This window comes from Hevea brasiliensis, chromosome 6 (assembly GCF_030052815.1).
Source record: "Hevea brasiliensis isolate MT/VB/25A 57/8 chromosome 6, ASM3005281v1, whole genome shotgun sequence".
In the NCBI taxonomy this organism is placed as follows: domain Eukaryota; kingdom Viridiplantae; phylum Streptophyta; class Magnoliopsida; order Malpighiales; family Euphorbiaceae; genus Hevea; species Hevea brasiliensis.
The window spans coordinates 90,122,872-90,136,099 of NC_079498.1; the positions used below are offsets into that span (position 1 = coordinate 90,122,872).

At 29.1% G+C, this 13,228-nt stretch overlaps 1 protein-coding gene across 5 annotated transcripts; it reads left to right on the top strand.

Annotated features, from left to right (window-relative positions):
- The first annotated feature begins 4,390 nt into the window (after positions 1-4,390).
- LOC110664429 (uncharacterized) lies at positions 4,391-10,241 on the top strand. 5 transcript variants are annotated; one of them, XM_021824109.2, is made up of 4 exons: positions 4,391-4,644; positions 5,585-5,720; positions 8,705-8,994; positions 9,117-10,241. In XM_021824109.2, exons 2-4 carry the CDS (start codon positions 5,597-5,599, stop codon positions 9,915-9,917), a joined length of 1,215 nt encoding a protein of 404 aa, XP_021679801.2. In that variant the 5' UTR covers positions 4,391-4,644; positions 5,585-5,596; the 3' UTR covers positions 9,918-10,241. The 5 variants fall into 5 exon arrangements, with proteins under 5 accessions (XP_021679801.2, XP_058004599.1, XP_021679803.2 ...); XM_058148616.1 differs by having other exon boundaries at positions 4,394-4,869; XM_021824111.2 differs by having other exon boundaries at positions 4,394-4,746.
- Positions 10,242-13,228: the final 2,987 nt, after the last annotated feature.

Here is a 13,228-nt window from a genome sequence, read left to right on the forward strand (position 1 = left end):
AAATGGTAGGAAAAGAAGAAAGGACATTTCAATTCTACAAGTATACTGTGCACTTCAGCACTTGCAATGATACTATATTCCTTTTCTTGTTAATTAAAATTAACTTTATTTAAAATATTTTAAAATTATTTAAAAATAATTTTAAAGACATCCTATCTTCAATATATGTAAGTTAATCTTAAAAATACCTCTAATTGCAAGTAAAGAAATAAAATCAGTTGAATTAATAATTAAGAATAACCAGATTTGTAAAAATAATACAGTAAGATGTTTGATAAAATTTTAATTTAATTTTTTTTAAGTATGATGTTTGATATTATTAAGTACGTAAAAATTTATATGCATTTTTTTTCCAATATTTCATCGTTTTCCATATGAGTAGCAAGTTTAATTGTGTAACAACCTAACACGTTAAAAATGAATTTCACACTTGTACTAAATTTGTCAACATAAATGATATTTGAATCCTTTCTAAAATTATGAAATTTTAAATTCGAATTAATCATCTAAAATTAAATGTTTACCTATTATAACAGGCATGCAAATCTAAGGCACATACACAAATCATACAATAACACAATATAAAAAAGAGATGAAGAATAACGTAGGATTTAACATAGTTCAACAATAAAGTCTACGTCCATGGGTAAAACAAGAGAAAAAGTTTCACTATGATACAAAGAGCAAGATACAATCACTCATAACTCTCAAATTCTACAGCACTAAACTTTCAAGTTGGGTTAAAATTCTAGTCCATAAAAACATATCCAAAATTCAAGCCGCAAAAAATAACATTACCTTTACAAAATAATAATCTATTTGAACCAATAGCTCAATTCAAAACCAAATATTTGCGTCTATTAGATTATAATAGAGTTTCAACTTGTAATCTCAAAGTTCTAAAAAGCAATTCCAATATCAAGATGAGCCAAAATTTAAAGTGATTAGTTACATTATAAATTAATAATTTTGTCTACTTACTTTTCTTACCTTTTTCCCTTTTTTTTTATTTATTTACCTTTTGAATGGACATTTTTTAGGTGGCTACTAGTGAGTATTTTCATCGGTGACAACCTCTCTTTCTTTTTTGTTTATTATGCTCGAAATCTATTTTAAACAGACCCAAAAAATTTTTGATCATATTTTTTTGTTTTTTATTTTGATTTGCAACCGATTTTTGTAATTAATTGTGAATCGGTTACAAAATTTTCTTTCCTTAATTTTTACCCAGTTTTTTTAAAAAATTAGCATGATTGTTAATTCACTTATATAAATCACTACTCATTTTCTTTTTTTAATACTCATTTTTTGTTACTCCCTTTCTTCTCTTTCATTTTCTTCATCATCTTTTTTATTCTCATATATTTTATTTAGCATCTTTTCCTTTCTAACCTATTTTCTTCATCATCTTTTTCTTTTCCATCTATTTTCTTCATCTTTTTCTTTTTCATCTTTTTTTTTAATTTTATTTTTCTTTGGCATAAAATAAAAATTTTTGTACAAATATATTTTTTGTTAGTAAATTATTTATAGTATTAGTTTCTCGTAATTTTTTTGTCATCATATATATATATATATATATATATATATATATATATATATATATAATTTTTTTAGTAATTTTTCTTATAAATATCTTTTTATATTTAATTTTTGTTAATATTTTTAATAATAGTTATTATTAGTAATTTTTTATAATATTTTTATATTAATTTTTTAGTACTAATTTTTCATTAATAATTTATTATTTTAGTAAGTTTAAAAATTTTATTTATTTGAATTTTTTATTTGTTATTTGAAAATTTAATTTTTTTTATAATATCTTTTAAATTAGCAATTGACTTTTCAATTGTTAAATTAGTTGCAAATAGTAACTGATTTATAAATTGTTATAAAATTATAAAATTAAAGATACTAAATTTTTTGAAACTCTAGCATGTTTTGATTGTTATTAGCAATTAATTTCGGTTGCTAAATCAGTTACTAATAGCAACAAATAATTTTTTATTAAAAGTTTTATTTTTTTAAATTTAATTAATTTGGCAACTGATTTGATTGTCGGTTATTATTTATAATTAGTTTCATTGCAACCGACTGAATTAATTGCTAAATTGATTAGCAACTAATTTTAATGGATTAGCAACCGATTCGGTGTATGCTAATCCAATGTTTTTTTTTTTTTTTAAACGTTGTGAGTTGATATAAAGAAATGTTATGCTGGAAATTAACCACGAGAAAATGTTTGGCAAGAACTTGGTAGCATTAAGTTTCACCTAACTGCTAATTTAATCGAATTAAGTTTGGGCATGAGAACGCATTTAGCTCATATTTACAACAATGTAGAGAGGAAGAGGACGAAGCTTGCCTCCCCCTAATTGGTATCACAAATGCTTGGTGGAAATTGGTTCTTCATCACCCTCCCTTTCGTGGCTTTTTTTTTTTTTCTTAATTTCCCCAATTATTTGGATAGAATGTGTATATAATATTTGTTTGTAATTATTATTATTATTATTATTATTATTATTATTATTATTATTATTATTATTATTATTATATGCGTGTGTATTTTTAGAAGTATAGACATTCAGCAGCTTGATTTATTTAATTTAAAATTAAATAAATTAAATTCTTTTTTTAAAGTAAAAATTGAACCAAGTCAGTGATTTAATTGAATCAAACCAAACATAACCACATAATTTGATTTAGTCAGGTTTATCAATTTTTAATAAAAAAAGAATATTATAATAATATTTATTTAAAAACTATATAAAATTATATAGAATTTCAATCGATTTATTATTAGTTTAAAAATCAAAATAAATCTAATTATTTAGGATGCTTAAAAATTAAAATTGCACTGAATCAAAGCATAAAAATAATTGAATAAAAAATCATATAATGCTAATTTGATTAAAATTTTTTTATTTGAATTGAATAAGGGTAAGCCCTACACATGTATTTTTGTTGAATTAAATCTCTTTCACCAGTAACAATAATCTCCCTTTGATTAGGAGCATTTTAATGCTACTTCATGCATCAATTAAGACTACATTCTCTTTTGAGAGGATTTAAATACGTATTTTGTATAGAGTGGCAATTTGAGTTGGTAGGTCATGTTTGTATTGACATGAACACAATTAATAATCAACATGAACACAACATACTGAATGAATTGCGTAAAAAATTTAAATACAAGCACGCCCTTTTATTAATGGATTACACTACACCACATAATTAATATTAAATCGTATTTGGTTAATTAGATATGATATGCTCATTTAACATGATTTGATACAAAATAATTTATTTAATATGATTTTACATGATTTGACCTATTTAACACGATTTGATATGGTCCAATATAATTTATTTGACACGTTTCGACACAATTTAATATTTTTAATTTTATAAATCAATATAATACATGAAATTTGTACATTAATTTTAATTAAACATAAATTTAATAATATATAAAAATATGTAATCTAACATTAAAAAACCAAGTGAAATTTCAATATTTAATTAATTAATATTTTAAGAAAAAATTAAACAAAATAAATACTAAAACAATATAACTTTTAACTTGTTATATAAATTCATAACTTAGATAAATCTTAATAAAGAGAATAAAAATTAACTATAATAAAGCTCTGATGTAATAAATAATTAAATTTATATTTATTAATTTATCGTTTTATAATAATATAATTTGTGGATTAAATGGTTGGCGGATTAATAAGAGTGAAATTGCAGCATTAATCAATAAAGAATGAACTTACAGCAACGAAAATGTTTCTTTAAAAAACCATAAAAAAACTGCATGATTGCATCAAGGTGAGGAAGAATGATAAAAAGAAAGGCACATACTCAATGCTCTTCGTTTTTATTTCTTTTCTCTTCTGCAATGGCTTAGAATACCACCATTCCCAAAAGAACAAAATATATATAATAATTTAATTTTTTATTAATAAATAAAATTATTTGAAATATTAAAATTATAAGTATTAAATTATTTTATATATTAAAATTATAGAAATTAAATAATTTATTTTTTAAATTATAGAATAAAGTTTAATGTAATATAAAATTTAAAATTAAATAATTAATTTTTTTAAAATTTAAAAATTAAAATATAATATAAAATAAAATATCAAAATTATACCACCATCGCTTATATTATTTTTTTTTTATAACAGACATGGCTTATATTATTTTAGCGACTTATAATCATATTATAATAAAATAAGTAAATAAATAAAACAAAGCATAACAGGAACAACCCATGTCCAGCGTGAAGTGACCAAAAATTAAAATAAAATAAGACTTAAAAAAAAAGTGGATCCCACATGCGATTTATCAAAGGGCACGTGGTACTGTTGTAATCCAGACCATAAATGCAGGTGGGGGAAAGCCCGGCCACGGGTACGGTGGTGCGTTTTAGTCTTTCTGCTCGTTTAGTCAAATTTGGAGACAAACCAGCCAAAGCTTCCTCCTTTTTCTGTTTTTTCAAAGTAGGTGACGTTTACGAGCCTGATGATTTTATTGGATTTAAATGGAAAAAACGAGAGTGAGATTAGTCAAATAATGCGTACGAGCAGAAAGCACCATCTTTGAAGCAGAGGAGTTCTCTCTCTGTCTTTCTGGGTATTCTTCGCTCTTTGGAAAATTTTCTTGTGTTTTATTGGTCTCTTGTTATCTTTTCTATTTTCTGTGAGAAATTTGCAGTTTTTTTTTCTTCTTTGTAAGGTGGGTTCTTAGCAGTCTATAGACTCTGCATGTTATTGTTTTCATTCTTTTTTGTTTCTTGTTTCTTGGTATTCTCTATTTGGTGGCTTGGCAGAGAGATTGGAAAGGGTATGCACAAGGGAGGTATTTGTTTTCTTAAATCTCTTCTACCTAAGAAAAAGAATATTCTTTTTTCTGTTGAAATCTTCTCTATTCCATGATATTAACGTTTTTACAACAAAATAATAAACATGGTCAAATCAATTGGTTGTATTTAGCTCCATTAAGCCAATTGTTTGGCTAGAACTGGAGCTTTGAGTTCTTCTTGGGTGTTATTTTCATGGTTGTTTCTCATATATTCCTTTCAATCTTGATCATATTGTACTGTTTAAATTGTTGGGAATTATGTGTGCTGGAATCATTTTGGTGATTGATTTTTCTCGGATGCTAACAGTCCGAAGGAATTATTTTAATAATTGAAGTAATTTTTTGCTGTTCAGTTACATTTATCATAATATTTAGACAGGTATAAGAGTCAAAATCAAAATTTTGTTTGCTTTTAATAGTTTTTTTATTAGTGCAGAGAGTTTTATTTGTACACTGAAGTGACTAAAATCAATTTGAGAGCATCAATGGGATTTGATTACGGAAACCAGGAAGAATTTAGGTTAATAGTTGACAACAAAATTGGAGCCACTGTGTAGGGTGAATATATAAATATAAATATATATATATATATATATATATATATATATATATATATATATTTCTGTTTATCTAATTTTTATAAATTGGGTGATTAAATTTGAAGGAAATTTGACTGGTTATGCTAATAAGTTTTTGGTTTGAATTGCTTTAGGTTGACAAAAAGATGGCCGATGATGGAAGAGTACATCCAGACTGTGTTAATGCATCCAATCCCTACCATGAATGTGGTGTAGCTTGCCTTGAAAAAATTGCACAAGGCCAGGGACGGAAGGAGAAGAAAAAGTCAGGTAATTCATATTGCTAACATAGTATTTTGATGTGTTATTTCACCATCGTAGATGGTATTTGGTTTAATTTATAAGCTGGTCAAACTAACTTCTGACTATTTTGTTTAAAAGATGTTTAGAGCTTATAAGTTTCTATAAGCAAAAAGAAAAAAACCTGGGAGAGAGGAACTTTTCATTTTGGTGTTTATAAATATTATGCTCATAAGTTAGGTTAACCTAGTGATTTACTTTGTTATCCTCATTAAGTTTTAAAATTTCATCATATATTCTCATTTATTTTAAAATAAATTAGTATCTTTTATAGTCATTTTAATGATACTTGTGTTTATAAGCCGCCTTTTACCAAACACATAACCGTCACTTGTAAACATTTTAATTAAATACGTAACTATTTAAAATTTTAAATGCTTATAAACTCAAATTAGCTTATAAAATATGTTGTGTCTAAGGGATGGGATGAGCGAGATGAGTTGTGGGTTAGGGCTGACTCTGCAATGGGCAGGGCAGTATTATGTTTTTTTGTTACAAGTAGTAGGTGTTAGCGTAAATAGGGGAAAAACACTTGTAATTGGGGCATTCCAGAATCAACAGCAATGCAGAATTCTCTCTCTCTCTCTCTCTCTCTCTCTCTCTCTCTCTCTCTATTTCCTACCCAACTTCTACTCTTATCTGTAATCGGGAACATGGCTACATAACAAAATACTATGTACTTATAAGCTGATTTTCATAAGTTGAGCCAGACACACCCTGTTAGTCTCCTTGCCACGGGAAATCTTCATACATGGAATCCATTTCACGAGATGAGAAAGTTCCAAATAGTACTGTCTCCATCTCAATTCTACAATGAAGCAATCTTCCTTTGGCCATATTCTTGTGAAAAGCCTTTGATCTCTTTATTGAAGAAAATAACTGATATTCTTATATTATCAGAATCTACAACCTAATCATGTCCTGCAATGAGATCCCCTGAAAATATAATTGAATACATTCGGAGAGGATTGAGAATTTTCCTCCTAAGACTATAATATGTTTGGAACACCCTATCCTAGAATTCGATAGAAGATTGTTCTTATTGTCATCTTATGAGTAATTAGTGGATAATTGTTGTAGGGTTAGGCTGTAGTCTTGTGCAGACCCATACACAATCTTATCTAACGAAACAAATAGCTATCTCTTCAAATTCTAAGATGCCATAGCTTAGGTGAGTCACATGTGAAGTGATGTTTCAACTATTATTCATCCAACAGCAGTTTTACTAAAACAGTTATATCTTTCCTTACCAGACAGCATGCTCAAACCTCTCGGTAAATTTTAGTTTTTCTTAAAAGATGAACTGTGAAATCTGAATGTGAAGAAATGGGATTCAGTGCATATCATGTTTTCTGGTTAATACCTTATTTACTTTCGTTGAATATTTGTGCAAAGAATTAGTCCAACCTTGTGAGTTCATTACATGTGACGTATTTCTTGTCTTATAAAAAAAATGAATATATTGAACCTTCAGCATGCCATTCATCTACTGCTGTCATCCATAGAGTTGTTTTAAACCTTGGAGTATTGTCCGCTTTGGGCCACAGCCTGCACAGTTTTGGCTCTTTAACAGGGCATTTAAGAGGGTACTGTAGTCACTGGACTTCATAAGCCAAGTCCAAATGGTTCTGCTAACTAATGTGACATCTTGGCACCCTCTGTTATTAATTTTTGTTCTTCAATGCTAAACAGGTCTTTGCCAAATACCAATAATGATTTAACCAATGAGAACATATTAAAAAAAATATAATGAAACACTGCATTACAATTCCAAATCCTTATCTTAATCCTCGTAAACAAAATGAAGTAGCTCTAGGAAAATACTAGAGCGTACTTAGTTTTGTTGGAACAGAAAGTGTTTATGGGATCTGCTTAACATTTTCTAAACACTTTTATTTTCTTCTTATGTTTCTTATATTACCACAATGGTTTAAAAGAAGGTGTGCTTAGCATAAAGATGGATGGAGCAAGGAGAGCAGGCTCAACTTTCTTAGTATCTAATCCTTGGCATCAATATGTCAAATTTCGTTCTTATAGATTTGCTGTGGCCAATCAACGGGGGTTAACAAAGGATCAGTTTTTCCCCATTTCAAATGCTAATGCTCATTTGATCACCAAGAATGGCTTTAGAGACATAATACTATGGCCCTGTTTGGTGTTGAGTTTCAGAGTCAAGAAAGCGCTTCTTAGAAAAACACCATTTTAGATGTTGTTGACAAAACAATTTGGAAAAAAGTTATTTTGTTATTTTAATGTTCTTAGGAATAAAACATATCAAATTTAATTTTTAATACTCTCCAATTAATATATAAAGTGCTTTTCTACACAATAGTTCTAATGGTAATGCCAAATGGATCTTATATCCTTTAGAGTTGATGAGGGTGGTAACATGTACGTACAAGTGAAGAAACTATAATGAAAGACAACTAGTTATAGAATTTACATAAAAAAAAATTCAAATGTAAATCACAATTAGAAGAAAGATAACCAAACTGGAATGAAGGAGATAGAGGAGGGTGAAAGAACTCTTCATTAGCAAAAGGATTCAGTTTCTTGTTGACAATTCGATAACTTGAGAGGATTATAGAAAGAATTCCTATGAGTAATTTTAGATAAAGGCTTCTTTTCTGGCAACTTTCTTTGATATAATTAATATAAGTTCAACATTTCATTCTCTTTTGGCCATACTGCCTGGGGAGAAAACATGTAGACAGTTTTCTCTTGCACTAAAGAAAATTACATTCTTAGTTCTTGTTCCTTGAATTTGTCTCTTAAGAGGAGTGTATGGTTCCAATTAAATTTACTTACACAAGAGATGGTGAATACCTTCATGGCCCCTGAATTTTTGCCCATTCAATGTAATTCAAAAGGAAAAAAATCTCCACCACAAGTTAGATATTTCTTCAATAAAGATTTTAGCACCTGTTCCTCCTTATGCTCCATTGCTTTTGCAGGCTCTTCTTTCATTCTTGAAGCTTCTCGAAGCTTTGGCAGAAAAAAGAAGGGGTCTGAATCTAGGCCTAGGTCCCCTCAAAACAACATATCTGCTGTTAAAACAGTGTACCCTGCTGACTCTCTGTCCCCTCGCTCACCTCTTTCCATTAAAAAAAAGGTGAAATCAGAGAACAGTAATTCTTCTTCTTCATCCCGGCAAAATTCTGAAGAAGCTTATTCTCATGATCATTCATTTGACAAGGGACAAGTTCAATCCACTGAATTTCTGCATACATCTGGGAATTTAACGGTGATTCGCTCTCTCGCTCTCTCTCTCTCTCTCTCTCTCTCTTCATATGCACACAAAAAGAATTGCTAAAATGTTAGTGTTGATATCAATTTGACACCTTGCATTATCTCTTTATCTAACAGCCTAATGGTCCCAAAAAACTCACACTTGGTAGTTTTACCTGTTATGCCATTGTGCCACCAACCAATCTGGAGGACAATGAAAAGCATCTTGCTTCACCTGAGGCAGCTTCATCTCCTATTACTGAGAATGTGGAAGTCACTAATGATCCAACTGCCAAGTCTCTGAACTTCACTTTTTCGGGCATTTCTCGTGCTTCAGAAGAGAGTGATGATGAAATTCAGTCTGTTATTTCTGATTCCTGTGTGTCAGTAGGAAAATATCATGTGAGATCAACTGCTGCTTCTACCTTGCAGTTAATCCTTGACAAGTATGGGAATATAGCAGCAAACTGTCGGTTGGAATCGACTTCCTTGCGTGCTTATTATCTAGAATGCCTGTGCTCTGTGGTTCAGGAGTTGCAATCCACATCTGTAAACCAATTAACAAAATCCAAAGTGAAAGAATTTTTGGCTGTTATCAAGGATGTAGAGTCTGCACAAATTGATGTTAGCTGGCTTCAGAGTATACTTAATGGAGTCACGGAAGCTATGGAACTCAATAAACAGCAACAAGCAGCCGAGGAAGCCAAAACCAACTGCAATCATATTATAGAATCAACAAGGAAAGAGCTAGAATCAATGATGGAGGATTTAGCTAAAAAAGAAAAAGCAGTTGCAGACACCAAGGCACTAATTGATGAAACAAAGGCTCGCTTGAGCGAGCTTGAGTGTGAATCTTCTCAACTGAGTGATACTATTTTATCCATCAGGTCGAAGGTTGAAAAGTTTCATACCAAACCATTACCTGATGAGATCTTGTAACTTAACTGCGAGGCAAAAACATTAGTAATTGACGTCTAGATGTATGTTGCTATGTTCTTATATGCATGCTTGCATTTAAGTAATTGTACGGTAAAAAGATTATGTGGGTGATGGTGATACTAGGCTTTGTAGTTATGGTATTTGTAGCAGTTAAAATAAGTTGTGGTATGGCCCAAAACATAGATAGTTGATTTGAGGCTTTTTATAGTCATTAGTAGCAGACATGGGATTGTTAGCTTTTTCCTGCTTTTATTCCTTTATCCTATGTAATTTCCATTAAGCTTCTAAATGACAGATGTGATTATAATGTCTTGAGTTGTGTTATCATTGGGTCAAGCCATGTGTTGGAATTCTCTTATAAAAAGAAGTTGATGTTCGCTTCAGCTCACAATCTGTCCTTTGACTTGCATGTCTATTTAGTTTGTGTTGGTGTTAAAATATTAAATGGTGAGGAATAATTTTATCAACCTAACACATGGATTCAACCTTGTAAATTCTAACCCATGTTCATATAACTTTAAGATCTCAACTATATTTATTTTATAAGTCTATCATATAATCACATGAAACATGAATTGTATAGATTAGTTAACAGTTTAAGTGCATGCCTTATTATTACTGAAAAGATCAAATGTTCTAAATTTATTGAGGTTGAGAATACCTTTAAAAAAAGTCCAAAAATCAATACCAAATAGTAATACTTTTGTTACTATTTTAACCAAAAACTTTTTCTTTTTCTTAAGAAGATTGGCTATTTATATAGTTAATATGATCATATTTGGCTAATGGACACAACTCTTTGTATAGATATAATTTTTTATGGTTATACAAGTTCATTACTTCCTTTTAATATATATTTTCATTTCACAAAATAGAAAACCATGAATTCGGGTTGACCTAATCCATATTTCCAACATCTCCCATAAGCTCTCATTTCAATTATGCAATATTCATAATTCACAAATAGACTGTATGACCAATGCATACTTCGAGAGCTCGTTTACTATATATCTGTTAGGATAATATAGCATATCGATTGATGGAGCTTAGAGTAGATATAATATGTAGCACCCTAGATCATTTATCACATTCACATCTCTTCCGATCTCATTTACTTATTTTGAGTTTATAATTATGTTTTTATCTCAAAGATAAACATAATTAGCTAGCCTGTGAATGCAGACTAATGTGACAATTCCAATAATTTTTCTCTTTTCACGATATTCTTAACCTTAATTTAACTTGCTTTTCTAGGAATGCCACTCTAAACTGAATCTGTCATTGTCCTTTGGCAACACCCTAAGATATCAAACATTAAAGTAAGTCTCGAGTAACTGATTAGAGTCGTGAGGGTACTAGGTAAAGATTACTTATAACCTTTAGGGTCTCACACAATATCAAGTAAATATCACACTTGCATTCCCCTTGGTGGACACAAATCACATATGTGGTATGAATCACATGCTATGGTATTTACTCCTTTTCTATGGAGCATATGTCTTTATTAAATACTATACAAATGATAGTTCAGATATCCCAATGTCTAACTTTGAGTTCACTTATCTACTCTTTCACATTAGAACTCACATATGGCATTTAAGATAGATAATGTAACTTAAATCACACATGGTCAATGCAATTAGTTAACTTACAATGACCCTAGTTCTTCTTCTCTTTTCTAAGGCAACATTTCATGTTATAAGTTTTGAGCTTTTTATTATTATCACATAAATAATAATAAGCTTATAACCGTCTCATCCCCATCCACCACTAAAGCTATGGAGGTAATTGCCAGTGTGAGAAGGCCAATCTTTTTATCTGTCCTACATACTCATCAAGTTCTAATATATATTCCAAACATATATACTCACATATGTATATGAATAAGCAAAAAATAATTTAACGATATTAAAAAGTTTGCGAAAAATACATAATATAAGTACAACAACATTTATGCAAACCTAAAAACTTAATATGCCTATTGTAAACATCTTTTACAATAGGTTATTATATCAAGCATAGATGTGTATTTTATGTTCATCTCTTTGCTTGCAATCATGTCTCTAATAAAATTATATTTAATATCAATATGCTTGTAAATACCATAGTATTCTCTTAACTATTTTTCAATGTGGATGTCCTTAATCAGATTAGTATTTACTGACCAGCTCAATAGTATAGTAGATATTAAGTCTAGTATATATCATAACATATAACCGACTACTAATTGTATTAGCAACAATGGACTTTCCCATTTTCTCCCTTTTGATAAATTGACTTTCCCACTTTCTCCCTTTTGATAAATCAACCAATTCCATATCCATTTGTCCTTGGTAAGATACATGAGGGATATGCTTATATTCGCCTCTTTCTTTATCTTGCAAAGTAACTATAAATGCTTCCCCTTCGATCTTAAAACGATGATTGGAAACATGCGTATGACTCAAATTTCGTGGTTGAGATTGATAAATTGACTTGTCAATGTTTATATTACTCCCACTAGAGCCAACAATATTATATGGATTCATTACGAGTTATATTTTAATGCCAACAGGAACCAATTCCTCAATGACTCAAATACTCCCATTTAGAAAAAAATCCATTTCAAATTGTATAACATAAGCAATTTAGTCCACAATTTCATATAGAGATAGATATTGAAGTATCTCGCCTTGTCGAGAACAAAACATTCTCTAAGAATGTTACATCTCATGATTCAAATTTAGTTACCATGTCATTATCTTGTTCACTCATAAATACATCTCCTTTTGAATGTTTTGAATATCTTATAAATATACATTTCCTTCCCCTTGGACCAAATTTTCTATATTTATGAGAAGGATAGTGAACAAAAATAGCACACCCTTACGATTTTAATAACATTTAAGTCAGGTTTTCTACGAGTCCATGCGCACATGGAGTTGTAGTAACTGATTTGGATGGAACTTGGTTAAAGACAAATGCAATATATCACCCTAATATGTAGTACACCAATTAAGAATCTTACTCTTTTTGGACATATGGGATTATTATATTGATACTTAAATATAAACTAATATGAGACAGTATGTAATAAAGCTTAAATTCATATACATAAGATTTTTATACAATAATTAATTATGTTAATACTTATTTCATATTAGATTTAAAATCAAAAGTTCACTATGTTTTCAATTATTATCTAAAATTCTAATGTGCAATAAGGTTAATGTAATTAATTATTTAAGGAACTCTAATATTAAATTGCTCAAATTTAAGATTAATCAACAGTATATTCAATATATAATATTGAAATAATTAATAAGACACAC